The sequence below is a fragment of the Dermochelys coriacea genome, chromosome 11 (assembly GCF_009764565.3).
Source record: "Dermochelys coriacea isolate rDerCor1 chromosome 11, rDerCor1.pri.v4, whole genome shotgun sequence".
Classification (NCBI taxonomy): domain Eukaryota; kingdom Metazoa; phylum Chordata; order Testudines; family Dermochelyidae; genus Dermochelys; species Dermochelys coriacea.
Genome location: NC_050078.2, coordinates 20,039,273 through 20,060,700, shown reverse-complemented (window position 1 = coordinate 20,060,700; position 21,428 = coordinate 20,039,273). Strand labels below are relative to the sequence as shown.

Below are 21,428 nucleotides of genomic sequence, written 5' to 3'. Positions count from 1 at the left end.
AACCCGCTGCTGATGGAAACACAAAATAGGCTATTTCAAGAACATAAACATACAATTTCATATTTTATGAACATGGTATCAAGAAACATTTAGCAACTTTGTGAGGGGTTACATTAAATAAATATTGTGGCTGAGGAATACCAGTTAGCAACACTAGAGTGATGCTGCCTATTATCTAGAGTGCTAGCAGTATTGTAGAGTAGCAGTATGTGCTTACCTGAAGAAAGCAAATTCAATAATTCCCTACCAAAAAACTGAATTGGCACTTGATGAAGAGCTTCAAAAATATGTCTATGCATTAAATTCAGTCTAATAATATCAGGTTATGTTCCCACTAAAACACTATTTTAAAAAATAGAAAAGCCGTATAAATAAGTACATTACTTGCAAAGAAAGCATCCATGTAATTTCCACTTTGGTAATCTCTAAAAGGAAATTGGAAACTCTGCACAAAGATTACAGTTAAATCCAGAAGATAAAGGTAGCAATGTCCAAGTACCATCAATGTACAGATCTTTTCTCCTCTCCATCATCACACCCATCTCAAGAAATTGATCCTAACAGATGTTCCCTGATCAATGCTACAAAAGTAGGGGAAATACAAAAACAAATCTTTGCCAGGGCTCCCTGGAGGAAAATCCCTCCCCAGACCCTAGTTGTCGGTGTGCTGTGAACAAAATTATAGTGTTAAGAATCAAATCTCACATTTCCATAAAAGCTTCTGTGTTTATTTACCCCACAGTTTAAAAAAAAGTGTAGGGGTGAAATCCCTAACACCCCACTGACTTCAACAGAGTCAGGATTTCACCATAGGAATATTCATGGGTTTTTTGCTGTTGCCTAGTTACCCTAATTTTAGTACTTCCACACTGCAACAATAAATCACCTATTGCATTTTGTTCTGAAGGTGCATAAATGCAAGTTCTTCAACATTTTGAGATAGCAAAAACCCTTCATATCTATGATTCGCATTTCTGGAATTTCCCAGAATTCGTACATCCTTTTTAAGTGAGATCATTATGAAAAGAGAAAGAAAAATCATTCTGGTAACTTGTTGGAGCAAAAATCTCTTAGGTTTCAAATCAGGCAAATGACAATTGTAGCAATCCTTTTACATAAACTTCCTCATCTGTGGCCAGGCTTAAGGTCTGCTGTTCTTAGTGACCATTTTGAGGTAAAGTTTTGATTAAAGCCATTTTTTTAGAAAATACATGATAATGTAAATCGAAACCTAAACAAACATAAATGTGTGACAAATCTTATGATCAGTTAGAATTATTCTGGTATCAATTACCTCTACTTTAGATATTAGACACATAACAAGGTTCCATTAAAATTCTAAAAAAGCAAAATAAATGAATGATTACAGTACTGTATAATACACTGAAGAGGTTGGAACTTTTTAGAATACAGAGGAGATAAATAAGAGGGGACAAGACAATGACATATGAAACACTGAAGAGTAGAGAGCGAGCAAATTGAGCTCTCAATTTCTCATAGCAAAGGAACATTCAATTAAATTATGAGGCAGCAAACATTTAAAACTGACACAAAATACTTGGTTTAACAACGCATAATTAACTTATGGAACTCACTGCTACCAAATATAATTGCGGCCAAGCACTTGGTAAAAAAACAAAAAAAAAAAAGATCAGACATGCATACAGATAATATCTCATGTAACTGTCAGATGTTCTAATTAAGGGCTATATATCTTTACACTTCAGGTCATAAGCCAACCAAAACCAGAAGGGGATTAGAAAGAAACATCCCCTATGTGTTGGTTATTGCATAACTATTCCTACTGGGGTATCTTCCACTTTCCTCTGAAGGATTTCATATTGGCTTATTGTCGGAGACAGGACACTGGCCTAGTAGAATCATTGTTCTGACCTGGTATGGCAATTCCTCCGATCTTATACCAGTACTATCCACAGAAGTCATAGCGAGACCTGAAATGTTCATAGACTAGAAAACAGCCCAAGTAATATTCCATAAAAGTGTGTAAAACTCACATAACTAAAATTCGGCATTAAAATGGGCCCGATTCTCTAAGTGCTCTATGTGACAAAGTGGAATATGTCTGTATCAAATTAATACCTGCATTTTGTATTATGTATTGAACATGTCTAAACTTGCCTGAGGGCAGCCTATCCTACTGCATTCCAAACAGCTGCCTTGCCCAACAAAGGTGCGTAACACCTCCTTCCAGGATTACCTGAGAAGCCATCAAAACTGACATCTGGAGTCATCAGCTTCGATTGCATTTCAACTGCTGGCTCACCCCTATGGAACAATAGGTTTTCTCCACAGCAGCCCACAGGGGCCAGCACAACTGGTGGGGCTGGAGCGTCTCAGTTTGAGTACGTGGCACTGAAACAGTAGGGCTCTGCTGTGTGCCAAGCATCACCACACCTATGAAGGACTTGCAGAAGGCAAGAAAGACTGGTGACCCTCAGACGTCACAGAAGGGGTAAACTCAGACTAGGGTAGGGTGTGTCTCAGGACTTTTGTTGTTTTCAAAGATCTGTAACTCTCCAGTGTTTAAGAGTAAAGTTTCTGTGGGTATGAAATTCCTTTTCTAAGCCTGTGTTCCTTTGCCCCAAAGGGGTTAAACTACAAGTCCAGAATTCCCTCATCCTAGGTGAAGCTCTGGGGGAGCATTGAACATTGAGCATGGAACATGGGAGTGTATCCTAGAGACTCAGAGCTAAAAATCAATGGGCAGACTCTACCTAGACCCCGCTGGTTTGACAGGACATGGGCCCCCGCAATTCGGTCCACTCCCAACTGACTGGCGTCCAAACAGTGAGGCACTGGGCCCAGTTATAACACTCTGCACACAGAGCTCCAACATCAGCTGCCAGAGGAGTTCCCTGTGGACAGTGCTTGCAGGATTGGTCCCAGGCTCTGTTTTATATAAGGTTTTAACTCTCTGTGAGCCAAAAGCATGTAGCTGTGATCTTTAAATCTTTGGAAGACAATGTGTCTCTGAACAACTGTAGAGGAAGTCAGAACTGGCAGCACCTGCCTTCAGTTTGGGGGGAAGACATTGCTCTTCATTATGTTTCTCATTCCCCCCAGTAAGTCCCAGAACAATTTGGTCCTCCTCGGGCTTCTTTCATTGTTCTGTTACCTTCTGTTTAATGATGATCCATCATTTTTAAAAGGACCAAAAATATGGCACCGTTATAAATAGTTGCTTAGCACACCTACACTACAGGTCAGATTAAAGAAATCCAGGAAGGACTAAAGAGATGAACTTAATCAGGGGGATGAAAGACAAAATGAAAATCTATCTCCCTTTAAATTTAAAGAGGAGTTTCCTTCAGCTAAAATGAGCTTTACTCTTTCTGAATCCTTGTTAAAGACAAGCTGTGCACTGTCAGACCATATTGGGCTTTTATAATTGAAATGCTCTAGTGGTTTTTATAAATTGTGCACACTGGATAGCAAGGCTCTGTTGACTGAGGTGATTGAGCCATTTCCTATTGATCTAGCGCCTTCCCCTCCTCTCCTCTTCCTAATGAAGGCAGAGGGACATAGCCTGGAAATCTTTGATGTTCCATTGCTCTGCTCTTCATTATTTTGATCTTTTATCAATCCCTGTATTGGTACGTGTCTTGTAATATAAGTTTTCTGTGTTTAAGCCTTCTGGTTTCCAAAGGCTTTTATACTTGATCAAGACTTTTCACATAGAAAATAAAAGCTGTCCATAGTGCTAACTTGGGTATGTTTATTTTGTTTTCCAGATACAAGTAGTACATTGTAAAACATCATGTTAGAAAACCTGCTTGTTTGAGTGGAATAAATTGCCAGTTACTGCAGGAAATCAAATATGTATAATTTTATCTGACATGGCCTTTATCATCTTTATTTTACAGAAAGCCCCTTCAAATTGCCTTTGGATAAAATGTAGCACTGTACAGATTACTGTCAGGATAAATTCTTATAAAGAGTCTTCTCAGTGATTGTAGTGGAGGCAGAAAGGGACAATGACTGGAATGAGCTGGGTTCTCTCTTACTATTGGCTGGTACCTATTCGAAGAGGGAGACACCAGTTCTTTGACAACCTCTGAAATACTGACACCACTATAATTATTTGAGGTGGAAGCTGGACTAAACACAGAAAGGGAAGGAAATTGTGACAGCACTACTAAATATCTTGCTTCTGATACCTGCTAAAGTTTCCTTTCTAAGAAAGAGCTCTTTTGTGAACAATGTGTGATGAGAAATCATAATCAATCTTTCTTCACTTTGATGAACCATCAACTAAAATCAAAGTGAAGAAAAAACTATTCTGCAAGAACACATCACTAGAATAGGAACACATCAATAGCTTGCACAATAATGATGACGATTAATTTCCAGCCACAACTCCATTACCTAACCTCAAACTGTAAATTTTATACATATACACATGCGTGCGCACCCCTTCTCCCCCTAGTGCTATCTAGTACAGAGAGTAAGAGAGACAGAAGTAAGATAGGCTTGGAAGAAAACTACATAGGTCAAAACACAAGTGAGTTATGCTGGTGTGATTTGCAACTAGAGTTGATAAAACCCCTTTGTACCACACCATGCCACCATGTATGCTATATGTAACACATGTGTTACAGAAATATTATGTCAAATGTTTGGGCGAGTTTTAAGAAATTGTATTCGGGTTGGTTTTTTGTATCCCTTCCGCTGTAAAGCTAAGCGTTTTAGCTGCCAAAAATCTTAGAGGCAGCCATAAATCCCTCAGAACCATTTCATCCATTGCACCTTATATTGACTCACTTGCTTTCTAACCCCTAATCTATTTTCCCAGGACTGATTCTAACATTCCAAAACCCCAAGAAGTTTTTAATAGACATAATTACAACAACATCTCTCTGCCTCAAAAATCTCTTTTCCTCTTCCCCCAAATGTGGAATTCCACAACTGAGGCTCAGTATGAGCAAAAGTGACAGCCTTTCTAGCAAGACCTCCTCCCTCTCCTCTTCACTTCCAATACTCTCTCCTCTTTCTTCCTTGTTTTTTCCTCCTTGTGAGATTTTATCTCAAGGTTGCCAAAAACTCAGGAGATTTTGGCAGAATTGAATCCAAATTAAAATCCATGCCATAGTCTTAAACTGATCTAGACTGTGTGTGTGTGTGTTGGTATTTTGAAAGGACTTGATTATAGATGCAGGATTATTTTATATTCTAAAGATTTTAAACTTATTTCCCATGAACAGATAATATAGAAATTTACAGAAAGAGCAGATCAGGCCTAGGGTAAATTTTTCAGCGGCATCTCAGTGACTTAGGGGCCTAAGTGTTATCAAAAGCCAATAAGACTTAGACTTCTAAATGCCTATGTCACTTTTGAAATGAGACTTAGGTATGTTGAAAATTCTATTCCAACTATGTATAAAGAAATTTCACACTTTATGGATAAACAACAATGGACGGAAAACTTTTATGGGAAACATTTAAGGTTTCAGTTTGATCCAAGGTGCTCATCATGATTTAGAGGGGAAAGTAGTACTAAGTAGCTAGATAAAAAAGTGGGAGTATCATTGGATGGGAGTGCAGCTTAATGATATTCAATTAACACTTAATTGATCTGCAGGAAATTAGAACTGAAAAGGAAGTAATGAAGAAGATGGCCTCCTTTTCTTTCTGTCACTCAATAGCTATTTAGATAACTCCACTACAGTAGCTGAGTGCCTGACAAACTATCAAATTTATCCTCACTGCATGAGAAGAAGTAGTTAGAAAATGAGACAAGATAGTGTATTATAGAAGCACCACTACTGGCACCTTGCTCATAAGGATATGTCAGTATTTCTTGTCTTTCTCAACTGTAGAAATTCATTTCAATTTCAACTTTGTTGTAACAGAGCAATGTTACTTCAGTTTGGTTAAAATTACAGCTTTCCAATAATAGATGGAATTTATTTCAAGCTTTTTTTTTTTAGTACTTTTTAGTGTTTTTATAGTGCTTCTGTAATTTGAGCAGATGGTTGTTTTTTTCTGATGTGTATTAATGTCCTACAATGTTATACAACATTAGTCCACTACTCTGTCTTCCTATAAATCCTTCCTCAAGACCAACTCTGCTCTGACACCTACAAATCAATGCTCATTTTATTGTGCATCAGTCAGGGGTAGCTGATTTTTGTTACTTACTAAATTGGAACCATCAGGAAACTTGTATAAACAACACGAGCTTATTACTGGTATCCTTGTCCTCCCTTCCCATGTGTTTGTCTGTTACAGTCATTTGTTTCATTGGCATTGTCTTACAGAGAGTTTGGCTGCAGTGCTAGGTTTGTAATTATTAATCATTTTGGATCAACATAGATATATACATAAATAAAATGTAATTTAACAAAATAATTTTTTGTTTGGTTAAAGTTTTGTTTCATTTTTCAAAAGAGGCCAATTTACCATATTTTCATTTACATGTGAGCCGCTGGGTAAAACTAGAGGGGTTTATGTTTGGGTGCAAAAAAAGGATTTCTTTGTTGTAACTACATTGCAGGAAAAGAAAGGTGATATAAGACACACTAGAAAGAAGGGGAGGTTGATAAACTGTGCAGGCTGGGATGATAGGGTTACTTGTGGCCTAACTGGGAAGAGCAATTAAAAGGCACAGAATCCCAAGACATTTGTACAAATAAAAGATGGAAGGGAGGTAAGGTGCAAGAGAGAATGATAGGAAAGGAGTAGTTAAGCATGGTATTGTTAACAACAAGCCAGCAAAAATACAAATTATACAAGTCTCATGAATTTACAACACATTAGAGCAGTTACACTTGTAAAAATTCATTCAAATTTAACAACTCACAAACTTTAATGAATAATTTGATGATGACATAAGATATAATCTTACCTTTCCTGCGTGGTAGAATTCAGACTAAACAAGATTCTCAGGCAGCAAATCTCAGGGCTGTCCCCCAAAGTATTGATCCAGATCAACACTGGGTGGACTTTCACCCCTCCTCCCAAATATACACACGAGACTCTACTCCTGACCTCACCCTGCAAACTTATTTTTTCTCCAGTTTGTTTTTCAAGTCCTCATCACTGATGATGTCATACACCAGATCAGTGTTTATGCACTAGCTATCGTCCTCCTAAGGCAATGTGTACAGCAGAGGGAGTGGGACTCAAGCCCCACATGCTTGCCAATTGCCAAATACCCGAGTCCAATATTTTCCTGGTGATGGGATTCAGGAAGTGGAATGACACCTAACTTTGGACCCCAAGAAGTGTTGCTATATGTTCCCCATCTTTCAAGACAGAAGAGATTCCCACATCCCTCCACCTAAACACAAAATATCCTCCCCCCCACACACACACACCTTCATAGCAATGAGGGTCTCAACAGTGCTTTTCTCTTCCATCTTCTTGTGGTTTGGAGGAGTTTTGGCAGCACCTCCCTGTATTTCTCCTCTCAGTGATAGGAGACAGTTCAGTGGCTCCAGAATATTACTGAACCATTGTGCTGAGTCAGCTGGTCTATGTACTGCATCTGTCTCCCTCAAACACACCCATGAACAGCCAATTGTTGACCAGTTCAGATAACAGTGAAGCATACACATTTCTGATATTGTTCCACTCATGGCATATCACTGAAGTGTTCCCTAACTGAGTGGCTCTCTGGTGTCCCTAGCATCCTATGTTAGCCCTGGTCTACACTACGAGTTTAAGTCAAATTTAGCAGCGTTAGATCGATTAAACCCTGCACCCATCTACATAACAAAGCCATTTTTGTTGACTTAAAGGGCTCTTAAAATCAATTTCTGTACTCCTCCCCGACGAGGGCATTAGCACTGAATGCTGGGTCGAATTTGGGGTAGTGTGGACACAATTCAATGGTATTGGCCTCCGGGAGCTATCCCAGAGTGCTCCATTGTGACCACTCTGGACAGCACTTTCAACTCAGATGCACTATCCGGGTTCACAGGAAAAGTCCCGGGAACTTTTGAACTTTCCTGTTTGGCCAGCGTGGCCAGCTCATCAGCACAGGTGACCATGCAGTCCCAGAATCGCAAAAGAGCTCCAGGCATAGATCGAACCAGAGATACTGGATCTGATCACTGTATGGGGAGACGAAGCTGTGCTATCCTCGCCTGCTTTTGCAGGTTTTGGTTCTGTGCATACTTCAGGATAATGCGTGAGGTGTTTACAATGCTCATAACTGCCGCAGTGATCTGAGCGGGCTCCATGCTTGCCATGATATGGCGTCTGCAGGAGAGCAGAGTTGCAGCGGAAGCAGTCGTTGACAATAGATGCCATGAGAATAGATATTTATAGAGAACGACAAGAGGACCTGCGAGGTGGATTCATGAGAGCAGGAGAGCAGAGTTGCAGTGGAAGTGGTGGAGGACAACGGTTAGCACCACGCACATTTCCCGAGGAAGAACACATGTACCCGGAAGCCCATGACAGACAACATGGAGAAATTTGCTATTGAGACAATAGCAGCAAAGCAGAGTTGCAGTAGAAGCAGTGTATGACGACGGTTAGCAGCACCCAGGAGGACCAGAACGGATCCCGCGAACTGCAAGAGAGCAGAGTTGCAGCAGAAGCGGTGGATGATGACGGTTAGCAGTCCTACTGCACCATCTGCTGCCAGCAGCACCCAGGACACAACAGCGGCGGTGTCGGTGAGCTGAGCTGAGCTGGTTGCATGCTTGGCGTGGTATGGTGTCTGCGCAGAAAAAAAGGCGCAAAACAATTCTCTGCCGTTCCTTTCATGGAGGAAGGGGCGACTGACGACATGTACCCAAAACCATCCGCAACAATGTTTTTGCTGCATCAGGCATTGGGAGCTTAACCCAGAATTCCAATGGGCGGCGGAGATTGCGGGAACTGTGGGATAGCTACCGCTCTGTAAGTTGATTCTAGCCACGGTAGTGAGGACGCACTCCGCCGACTTAATGCGCTGAGCGTGGACATACGCAATCTACTGTATAAAACTGATTTCTAAAAATCGACTTCTATAAAATCGACCTAATTTCGTAGTGTAGACATACCCTTAGGGTTTGATCACTGAGAGGTGTTAGGAAATCTTAACACTCACTAAAGATTATGGGCACCATCTTAATGGCAAAACTCCAGCTGGAAACATGATCAGATCCAGTGACAGTTATGACACCCACAGCACAGCTCAATATAAGGTCCTTATTGTACCAATGCTCTTATTTAAAAACTAAGGAGTTTTTAGAGGGCACTAATCATTACAGGGAAGCCACTGACAACAGGAAAGAATTATACACAGGACTGTATTATCAAATACCTATAATATCACTGTCAAATTTAATTAGGAGTCAGTATTTTTGCGAAATTTTCTGCCATAAATTTATTCAATATAAACTTAAAATTATCACATTGTCATTAACCAGCCAACTGTAAAGAATTCCAATATGTGCATCTTGAAATCAATGGTTCTGTGAGAAAACAGTCTGCAGTATTTCACAGCTTAAGTTTACAATTAATAAGTCTTTTCATTCAGGTAATCAGCAATTACATTAACCACATACCTAACCACTAATAAGCAGTGTCTGGTAATTATTTTACAAGCAAAACAAAAAAGATAATGTTGATGCATTGTGATGACACATCTCATTATAACTGGGTTACCACAAAATAATTCTAATAGAAACAATGGTAAGTTATATTGCCTTTACTACGCTACAACTTGATAATGCACTCAATAACTTTAAATTGTATATGGAATGTGAGCACATTTCTGAATGCTATGTTCATAGACAATACAATAATTCTTTCTTCTGTCTTATTTAGTTTTAGAATACTGATTTACTTCACCGCTTTATTACAAACTATATCTCTAGAGACACTTCTGTACATGTTTTAAACTATGAGATTTTCCTGAAACAATCACTACATTTAAACACACAGTCAATAGAAACTGAGATGCCAGATTGCTGGTCTCCCCCACCCCCCACATCCAATGATCAGTTTTTAATCCGTGCATCAGTCTAAAAAGCTTTATGTACAACATACTGTATGTACAACATACCACAAAAGTTACCAGCCAGAGTCTGAAACCTGCACTGAAAGAGACAGAATATTCTTATATTATCTTCAGTGAGTCTGATGTTGCTTGGATTCTGATTTCTATATTATCCATTCAAACACCACCTTTTTATTGAAATGGCCTATATCTAACTCTTAACGTGCTGGGTACCTAAAGGTGCTGCCAAAGTTAAAACAGTGGTTCGAAGAAAGTGAGGGGAGAGATTCTAAACTCATCTACACATTATCGTGCTCAAATAGGCTGCTATGGTGGGTGGGTAAGCAAACCATTAGAATTTCAGAGAGAGGGAAGACAGCCAAGCAGACAATTGTCAACACATTGTCAACCACACAGAAGATCAAGAGTTTCTCTTGCTCCTCAGATGAAAAAGACTGGAAATGATGCAAGACAGACTGCTCAGTCCTTGAAGGGGAGGCACTACTTTGATTCTCTCTCAAACAACATTTTCTGCCTAGTGGCTACAACAGAAGCTATATATATGCAGACCTCCTTCACTCAGGGAGGTGTGATGTGTAGTACAGACCACTCTGAAACCCAACAGATGCCCTTCATGTGCCCCCCCCCCCATTATCCTTAATTAAGAGAAGTAGCAGTAATTTGGTCAATGAGATAGGAGAGCTTCACATGCAGGGAACCAAATAATTCAGCCGAGATGAGTTGAGAGGTTATAAATGGGTCCCACGACAGCATGCTCCACTAATGACTGCAACACTTCATTAATATGCAGGTCCAGTGGAGTCAGGGGGTATAAAAGGGGACAGTTTCTAGGGGAAGGGGAATGCCTGGGGAACTGTTTTCCTTGTCTGTAGGAGCTTGGAGTAGTTTTTTGTTAGTTTGTTTATTAAGGTTTCAGCCGCTAATCAAGGGTGGCTTCCGAATCCCGCACACTGGGTCCTTTTATTTTGCTAATATCTAAATCAATAAATGAGGCTTTTCTAAGGAGATGTTTTTGCTTTCCTTCAGAAGAGCCTCTGGCAATTGGTGGTGGAGAATCAGAATATGTAGTCTTCTCTCCAGAGGCTTTGCCAGAATATGGCAAACAAAAGTGAGATTGGAAGTAAACAAGGGAGAAAAGTAGGATGCTTCTAGAATATGACAGTGTGTGAAATGCAATAATAGGTATTATTTCCATGGAGGGAAAATGGTTTGTTTTTATTAAATTTGTTACCACTGTATTTTCATGACTAGTTCTTTTAAGTGGAGCCTCATTACAGTCTGTCATACATGAATATTTACTTCATCCAATGGCTTTTAAAAAAAGACTTCAAAGAAGCTTTCATAATATCGGTTATGCATCCACTAATTAAATACCACCAAATCCTTATAATGAGCAACACTCTGCCCACCCCAATCTAAATTTCTAAGGCAACTTGATTATGTCAGAGTTGAGGTAAGAGGTCATTTCTTGAGGATCCTCCATCACAGACATCAGAGAGCAGTAAAGTCATTGAAGGGCATCAAAAGCAGAAGCAATTTTCTCAGTCTTGACACTTTCTAGTAAATTAGTCACTTCTCGAGCGAAGTGACAGTTATACAGCAAAACAAAATCTTGTAGAGCTCTTAATTTATTCTTGGAAATGTTGTCTATGTCACTGTCAAGTAACAGTAAAGTCCCTAACCCATTTCCTTCTGAAATGCCCTATCTCAGGGGGCTTCTTGCAAATCATTTTTTAATGAAGTTTAAATGACAAGTACTTTTTTTTAGCTTTAGGTATAGCGAACTGTTTTTCCCTACCTCCCTGACATTTTCTATAGTAACTAAATCACTCTATAGAAGGCAATGTATGGAATATGAATAAAAGATTTGTTATTAACAAAGCAATACCCACATTATAGGTAGTTTAACCACACCTTATTATAAATTGTTACAATTACTAAATAAACAATCATTAAAAGTGCAAATATATATAGAGTATAGAAGATTGCCAAATGTCTGGCTTTACTGTAAATTAATCAGAGCCAGATTCTAACGTTCTTACTCATGGTGAGTAGCATCTGTCTCCAGAAGTGATTTCACTGAGACCGTTCATGGAGTAAGGTGTTATACAACATATGTAAGAGTATCAGAATCTGGTCCAGAGACGGGAATGGAAGTTTGAGGGCTATAAAATACTGGGGTGGGGAAAGAGGAGTTAAATATAAATATGTCTTTTTAAAATGATTTTTGCTTATTTTATTACACATAATTGGTATGCATTTATTGCTTGTGTAATTTGCCAGGTCTGACAGCCCTGAAGACTGAAATCCTCTTATCAAGGCAGGATATAGACAGCAGGGCCTGGGCAGCAAATTGGAAAGTTTCTGCAAACTGATGCTCTAATATGTGTTGAGACCGCTTCTCTCTACTGGCAAAAGGATAATTATGGTTACTTAGACAGGAAAAGAGAGATGAAAGAAATTCAGATAAGCATTCTTTGGAGCATAAGTACATCTTGGCTAAATATGCTGCAATGTCATGCAAACTACTTCAACTTTAAAAATTTGGCCTCTCCTCTATAGCTGCTGTAAGGAAGCTAATCAGTGGGAAATGTGGTGCTGCTATTTGGTATGTGGACTCATGCCTGGGGAATCTGAATGTAGCAGGTCAAGATATACCTGTGCTTTACAACCCCTTGATGATATGCCAGAGTTCAACATCCTCCATGAATGTTGTTTACTGAAGTGAGGCTGGGGTCAGACGTCTAAATACTTATGGACACTTGTTCAAGTTCAACTTCAGGAGCTACAAAATGGGTGACTACCTTGTTGCTGAGTGAAGAGGTATAAATGAGGGGGCATCCCCTTTCCTAAGCAGCAAGGCAGCTGCAGCTCCATCTGTACATGTCCCTGCAGCTGTGGAAATGAACAGGTAGCAGCAGAGTAAGGCAGCAGGACAGCAGCAGCAGCAGCTTTTTCTAAAGGTTTTCCCACCAGAGAGAGACTTCCCACTGGGTTTCTCTTCTCTTTAGTAGCTAAGCTAAGCTACAGGAGCACTGACAAGCTGCTGCCTTCCCTCTTAGCAGCAGTGGGAGCAGAAGTGGGAGAGGCCCAGTGTGACAGAGCATTGCACCCCAGGCCTGCAGGAAACATGCAAAGATTCTCCTTACATTGATCCCACCCCAAAATTCACTTTCCTGCAAACCTCACTCATTCCCAATGGCTCTGCCAACCAATAATGCATAATAGTTTGGGGGCTCTAGCATATCACAGGATTAAGAAGCTGTTATGAAAACTAGAGATAAAGAACAAAGCTATGGAAAATTAGATCTGATTGGATTCTGATATTTTATCAGCAACACTTTGCTTAACCCCACCATGTTATCAGGTTCCTTCCCTGGGTTTAGGATTTTACCTCCTGAGGTGCAAAGCAAAAAGCTCTCTATTTTAAAGTGTGAGAGCTTTTCCCAGAGCAAAAGCAAGTACTGTACTTTTTTAATATGCTTTGAAATTTGGTAGTGAAATTCACAGAAAGTTTGTGCACTGTTAGAATGCAAAGATTATCTTCAGTTCACACAGACAATGGGAAATAAATATGGGGATGAGACTTCAATTTATTGAGCCCTCTTTGGAAACCTCCCACCAATGGTCACGTGGTCAAAACCTCTTAGTCAACTATATTTTCAGTTTTCAATACCAGTTTAAAAAACACCACTTTTTCTTCCATTTGCAGCCCGCACACTAGCAGGGTTTCACTTTCCTTTCCTTTGTTCCCAGACTATGTAACAAATGTAGTTTATCTTTAAAAAAAAATTCTAATCCTATAAAGGAGTAAATTGTTATGTCATATTACTTGTAGTTTAAGGTACCCAAAGAATAAGGTTTTCCCAATAAAAATAATATTTAGTTAAATTTTTTATTGATTTCTCAGCTGATTGAGAACAGTCAAATCTCTTAGCCACTATGGAGGAATCATTCCAGATTTTGCACTCACACTTTCAATATCATTGGATCTTTATACTGTCCAAGTGCTTAACCATCAATGGTCAGAGTCTGACTCTCTCTCCCACATTGACCAGTACTTTACATCTCAAATAGTCCCATTGAAAATCCAGCCCCATGTAAATATTGATAATCAAAATAAGGTAAATATATAAGAAGATGAGATTTTTATCAATAAATGTCAGTAAAAGTTGATTTCACCATTCACTCACAACTGAAAAAAAATTCCTTCAATAATCATCCAAATTTACAGATAGGCAAAGTAAGAAAAATGCTGCTAGAGAACGTAGAGTTTCATGTAAGGATATTTACTTTATACATTTTGACATGCGATGTTGACAATGTGTTTTAACAGCTGAAGCTTTATAATTTTTTGAATCTCAACGTGTACTGTCATTAAATAATTACTGTCCTGTAATTTCCTGCAGCTCTGAAAATTAAGTAGACACATTTTAAAATGCTTAAAACCCATAATTTTGCACAACTGTAAAAACTAAGATAAAACTAGAAATAAATGCTTAAAAATAAACATTGATATTTGCATCAGAAATTATTAAAAAAATAGATGGAAAATATCAAATGTTTTCTTCCAAGCCTAGATATAAGAGAGCATTTCCTCTTCTGGCTTTTGTCACCCCCAGAAGACTGCTTTGAAGTGTACCTCTTTCCATAGCACATCTACTTTACTTTTAACTGGCAAAAGAAGGTTACCTTAAAGATTTCATTTCCACCACATCTGAAAGTTGAGCATACTGCCCTTTTTGCACCCCAGACTCAGCAGGCCCCTCCTTCAAGCATTTTATTTTAAAACCTAGTAGCTCCAATCGCTTTGTTACCAAATTAGCATGTGTAAAAGAGTACAGATTCTAACAAGTTCTACTCTCCACTGCACACATTTGATCAAATTAGTAATACCAACCATTTCTAGAGTCAGTTCAATGCAAAATACCCAGCAAATTCTGTTTATTTCTGCCCTAAACCACAAAGGTTAAACTTATTAGACATCTACATGGTCATGGAAAGCCTCACATGTAGCAAATTGCAACACACGCCCAAGTGTTGACCTAGGAAGCAGAGAGGACATGGAGGGAGTTTCTACAGGTTCCTGGGTACCCTGGAGTACAGCTCCACACCTGATTTGGAACGAGAGTGTCAGGGTGAGGAAGAAAGAGTGCTGAAGATGAAGCAAATTGTACCACTCACTCAAAACAATACACAGAGAAGGAACAATGGGCTGAAATGTCAACTCCCCTTTGGACAATGTAGTACTGGCTGTTAAGCAGCTCTTTGGGCATATACCCCAGGTAAGCTCCGAGGATTCCATTTGTCTGCCCCAGGCCTTCTGAACACAGAGAAAAGCTTCTTCATGTGGACATTTTTCTTGCCCAGGATTTCATTCTACGCTGTTTTAAACTCATCATCCCCACAGTGTTAAATCAGTATTCTATATACAGCCTGTTTCTCCAAAGGTTCCCAAGCCTGGGAAATGCTTTCTTGAAAAGCTGTAGTTAATATAATGCGTGCATACATTTTCTGAATGGTGTTACACCTATTTCCTTTGTTGAATCCAGAGACTTGTACTGTTTCAAAATTTGTCTCTGTGTTATGTGGCCAAGGGAAGTTACTATTGTATCAGTTCACAATCTCCTTCAGAATCTTTGAGCAAAAATGGGGATTTGACAGCTGGCAATTTACACTGTCTGCTCATCAACATCAGTAAAGCAAAGGATTCTCTATGAAAATAATGTGAATTTTCTGTATTAAATACACTTTTCAAACTATGAAAAGCACATAAGATATATTACAGTCTATCAATAAGAGAGAATTAATGAAAATCTTAGATTCAACTTTCTGGGGAAGGGGAAAAAAAGGCTTACCTCTCGACTGCAAACCACGGCCACATGCTTCATTGATTCCCAATATGCCATGTCTCACAGAATCTGGCACCAGTACACAGTGACTCCATTTATGGGTCTTCCATCTGTGATAATAAACAAAGAGTTATGGGGTGTTATGGTTGATTGGAAGTGAAGACAGCATTGAAGCAAATTAATATTCCCTGACCCCCCCACACCCCCCAAAAAAATTATGCTGGAGTGAAGGTTGATGGTACATATCAGTAATTTATGGTAAAAAAAATTTACACGAATGTTGTAATTTTCCCTCAAACAAGCTTTACAATCTTAAATTCAGATTAAGATTAAACTCGTATGAAATCTATATGAGCCTCCAATCTTCCTTCTTTGTTCTTTTCTTATTTACAGTTTTAGTGCCTTTTTCAAAGTCTACTGAAATCAATGGGAATCTTATAATTGACATTAGTAACTTCTGGATCAGAGTCCTCTCCTGGAAACCATTATTCATGAGGTTAATACTTTGCAGAATCTGTCTTCTAGAATCTGTCTATGTAATGTGCAGCTTTGTCGCTATATGCATTTTTACTCTTTTCAAGTACATGTTGTAATGTTGTGATCTGAGACACAGAAGTTTACACAAAAAGATATAATGAATTTCTATTTACTAATACTTGTATAACACATGGTGTGACGTTGCACCCCATAACGCTTTATAGAAATATGCTTATGAGTGCAAATATGACATAAATGGAATATGTTTTATGCTAGATATGCCATATAACATATCTTTGGAAAGGTTATGATCTACTGAATATATTTATCCTATTTGTATGCACGTATCATTTTTATATCTGAAGTTATGAGCGTTGGCTCTATGCTTGTATTTCAAGTGTTTGCTGTAGGAAGCACATAAGGCAGATTTGGTCAACATAGTGTGAAGGAGTTATGCGAGAAAGTGGGAGTACTTAGCTAACAATGGACCTTGGGAGATGCCAATCCACATCAAAGCTTTCCTGGGAAGGTTCAAACTAACATGTAAACAATGGTGTCGGGCTGCAAAAAGCTGAATCATTCATAGACATGTGACTTGCCCAGGTGACTGCAAAACTCCATCTTGTGGAGGGGATTTTACAAAGGAGAAGAGAGGGGTTTCCACCCACAAGAGAAAGACTATATAAGCCCCTGGAAACCCCTCCATTTTGTCTTCATCCTATCCACCCCAAAGAGATGCCTGAAAGAAACCAAAACCGGAACAAAGGCAGTAACTAGGGGGGTATGAGTGATTACTGGACTCAGACTAGGTAGCAGTCTAGTTGTCAAAGAAGCTTATTGGAACATCTCTGAGGATGAGATTTACCTGCATTTAGTTTCCTACTGTATTAGACTTAGACTTGTTTGTTTTTGTTTTATTTTGCTTGGTAATTTACTTTGTTCTGTCTGTTATTACTTGGAACCACTTAAATCCTACTTTTTATATTTAATAAAATCACTTTTTACTTATTAATTAATCCAGAGCAACTATTAATACCAGGGGGAGCAAACAACTATGTATCTTTCTCTATCAGTGTTATAGAGGGTGAACAATTCATGAGTTTGCCCTGTATAAGCTTTATACAGAGTAAAAGGGATTTATTTGGGGTTTGGACCCCATTGGGAACTGGGTATCTGGGTGCTGGAGACAGGAGCACTTCTTAAGCTGTTTTCAGTTAAGCCTGCAGCTTTTGGGGGACATGGTTCAGACCTGGGTCTGTGTCTGTAGCAGGCTGGCGTGTCTGGCACAACCAGGCAGGGTCCTGAAGTCCCAAACTGCCAGGGAAAACAGGCTTAGAGGTAGTCTCAGCACATCAGGTGGCAGTCCCAAAGGGGTTTCTGTGACCCAACCCACACACATGGCCAAAGAATTTTACTGAAGAGTGGTAAAAAAGTTTCTTTCATTGTGCTATTTGTCTACTCAGAAACTAAAAAATACATATTAATCACTGAGCTATGTACACCTGCAGAGAAGAAGGTGGAGTATCTGCAATAACCATTCAATTATCATTAAGTCCAAAACAGACTCCAACGAGAGACTGCTGAATTGGAACTAATTTGCAAACTGGGTACAATTAATTTAGGTTTGAATAAAGATTGGGAGTGGATGGGTCATTATACAAAGTAAAACTATTTCCCCATGTTTATTCCCCCTTCCCCCCCACCTCCTCAGACGTCCTTGTCAACTACTGGAAATGGCCCACCTTGATTATCACTACAAAAGGTTCCCCCTCCTCCCCCCGCTCTCCTGCTGGTAATAGCTCACTTTACCTGATCACTCTCCTTACAGTGTGTATGGTAACACCCATTGTTTCATGTTCTCTGTGTATATAAATCTCCCCACTGTATTTTCCACTGAATGCATCCGAAGAAGTGAGCTGTAGCTCACGAAAGCTTATGCTCAAATAAATTTGTTAGTCTCTAAGGTGCCACAAGTCCTCCTTTTCTTTTTAAGGTAGTTTAGTGGCTGTAATCCCACATTAGATTAAACTGATTTTTAAAATATATTCAGGGTGGGTTTGTTTTCTCATGGCATCTTCACACATTTTTAAAACCGAAGGTTGCCTTTTTAGGATGGTGTTTACACTGAGGCTCATTTGTGTGAAATCACACATTAGTTCTACTAAAATGCATTTTTTGTTTATACAGAGCTAATGTTTATTCGGTATTTTTTGTGATGAAAAATTATTAAATAAATTGCACATGATTAAAATATAAAATGTATTTCTGGAGAAATAGAAACCCAATGTCAGAGATTCTTAGCTGACTATTTACAGAACCTGTAAACTGGACAGACAGGAATATCTTCACATTCTCTTTCTTCATACAAGGTGTCTGGGCAGTCCTGTCCCCCATTGGCAGCATTCTGAATGATAATCCTGTAGCGGAACTGTTTAATTGCTGTAGCATTGTCTGTAAGAAAAAAATGCAGCAAAAATTTGTTTATCAGGTGTAGCTGGCATCATCAATCAGTGCATTAGCTATCTGGGTTAAAATCCCACCTGAGGTTACAACTAGTAATACACTGAAAGCTTGATCCTGCAAAGCAGGGAGGGGTGCCGCTGTATATCAAAGATACCTTTATTTGAGTATCAACACATCAGAAGAACAGAACCCGGAATGCTTATGGATCAATTTTCTAAGTGATAAATCACAAGCTAGGGCAATGGTGATGGATCTATTACAGATCATCAAATCAAACAAGAGAATAGGATGAGTAGCTCCTTAAACATCTATCTATAATGTGGAGAAACAAAATTTGTGTTATCACGGTGGGAGGGAGGATTCAGGACATATACCAGAGGTCTCAGGCTGCCATTAGTAAAAGATACTCAGAGTGGTGATTCTACATCAGCCCTCATTCTAACACAAGGTCATACCACCTAGTAATAAAGAACGAGTATCAGATTTACAAAATTGGAGGCAGCATCCTGGAATGCAGTGACACTGAAAAGGACTTAAGAAAATGGTAGTTTCTCCTGAAACAAGAGCTCCAGTGCAGTGTTGTAGCTAAGAAGACAAATGGGATCCTTAGATGCCATATACTTAGGAGGATAAGAAGTAGTAGCGTGTTGAAATGCTTTCTGGAAAACCAAGTCCCGTTCTAGAGTCCACAATCGAAAAGGATTTTGAAAAACTGGAAAGGGGTCAGAAAAGAGCTACAAGAATGATTCAAGATCTGGAAAACATGCCTTATAATGAGAGAATGTAGGAAACTCTATGTTGTTAGTTCATACAAGGAAAGGTTAACAGGTAACTCGATTATGATCTAAAAGTCGCTATATTATATATATATCAGAACGAGATTTCTGATAGCAGAGTTCTTTAATCCAGCAGAAAAAGGCACAACAAGTCCAATGGTTGGAAGCTGACTAGAAAAAAGGCACAATTTCTTTTTATTATTATTATTATTATTTTAAACAGCAAGGGTAGTTAACCACTTGAACAACTTGCTTGGGATGTGGTGGATTTTTTCATCACTTGAAGTCTTTAGATCAAGAGCCCAGAAGTCTTTCAAAAAGATATCCTATAGTTTAAACAAAAGGTAGGCGCTTGATGAACAAATTTATGGATGCAGTTCACAGCCTGTGTTAAGCAGAACATCAGACTATTTGATCACAATGGGCCCTTCTGGCCTTATAATCTATGAGTCTATGAATAAGCACTTAAATATGTATTTAAGTTAAAGATCACAAGTAGTCCACATTGAAGTCAATGGGATTACCCACACACTTAAAGAAGTGCTTCACTGGATCAGGGCAAGAGTGATCAGCATCCTGTAGGCTCAAATCCTTGCTGATCTATAATTTGTACACTTCAGAAAAAAATCACCATGCAGATTAGCCCAATTACAAAAGGAGTGTCTTTTTCTGTGAAACACAGCCAACATTGAAACTCAGCAGTTTTCCAGGCCCGGACTGAGGTACATTACATTGGAAGGAATGTTCATATAGAACCTGGCCCTTAGCAGGCATGCATATACTCCGCTCCTATTAAACATCCCTCTGATCCTTACTGGATCAGATCCGTAAGACTTGGTTCAAACCAGTGCTACTGAACCATCACCTCAAAGAACACAACATTATAAATGTGTCTGCTTCATTAAAGATAATGACATACTTAATGCTCTGATAATAAATATCATGTTTGACTACAGAAGCCTATTTGTTTTAATGAGTTACACACTATTTAAACAAAGATTTTTGCAATTTGGAAAATGTATAATGCAATGTTTTGTGGAAAAGCATAACACGTATCATATGAGTGAACCCTTTCCCCAGTATAACGAATACTGCCCACAACAGAGCACAGTCAGTTGAAGGGTATTATGCAGGCTCCAAGGCACCAAGCCTGAAGTCTTTACTCAAACTCCCATTGAAGCAGATAAGAGATTTTTTTCTGAAACGATTGAGGAAGGATGTGGGCCTGCTATCACTAAAATTAAAAATTAGGAAAAATAGAAGAATGCATAAAATCAAATGGGGTTTAACTTGAGAAATTACTTTGTTATTCAAATCTGCATATCATCATACAGCAGCATCTCCACTATCATAGTGTATATAGCTTACTCACAAAAATCTACAATAAAAGAACACTATTATGGGTGCAAGATGTTAGGAAATGCCACAATTAAGATTACCCGTGAAACCTTAATTCAACCTTCCTTCAACCTTCAACTCATAGTGTCTTCCATTATTTGATCACAAACTACTTTTCCCACAGGAACCCTGCCTCATTCAATGCACAGGTGGACCAGCTTTGGGGCTAAATCAGAATTGTGTAGTACACTTTTGTTTGTGTGTGATTTCCTATATTTTTTTTAAAAAAGCAAACTGAAAAACCAGGTATTTCATCATGTGGCATCATACCAACACCCACATGGTTCATCAACAGAGTTGGAATCTTTAGATCCTCCAACAAGAGTTTTGCACTGGAGGTAATGATATAACTGATAGAAGTAGTAGGTTGTCATCCTCTGTGTGGACTAGTACTAGACGGGGACGAGGTATACACCTTACTAGTGGGTTTCAAAGATATTTTCTGTCAAAAAAAGAATGGTGAGACTCAGGAATCTTGAAAAAAGA

At 38.9% G+C, this 21,428-nt stretch overlaps 1 protein-coding gene across 1 annotated transcript in view; it reads right to left on the bottom strand.

The window, feature by feature from the left end:
• Positions 1–21,428, bottom strand: part of THSD7B (thrombospondin type 1 domain containing 7B) — a 516,892-nt gene that overhangs the window by 203,895 nt on the left and 291,569 nt on the right. The window contains exons 11-12 of the mRNA XM_038422837.2: positions 18,624–18,756; positions 15,835–15,938 (exon numbers count right to left, since the gene is read on the bottom strand). Of these exons, the coding sequence (XP_038278765.1) occupies positions 15,835–15,938; positions 18,624–18,756 (237 nt within the window). The remainder of the gene's footprint in view (positions 1–15,834; positions 15,939–18,623; positions 18,757–21,428) is intronic.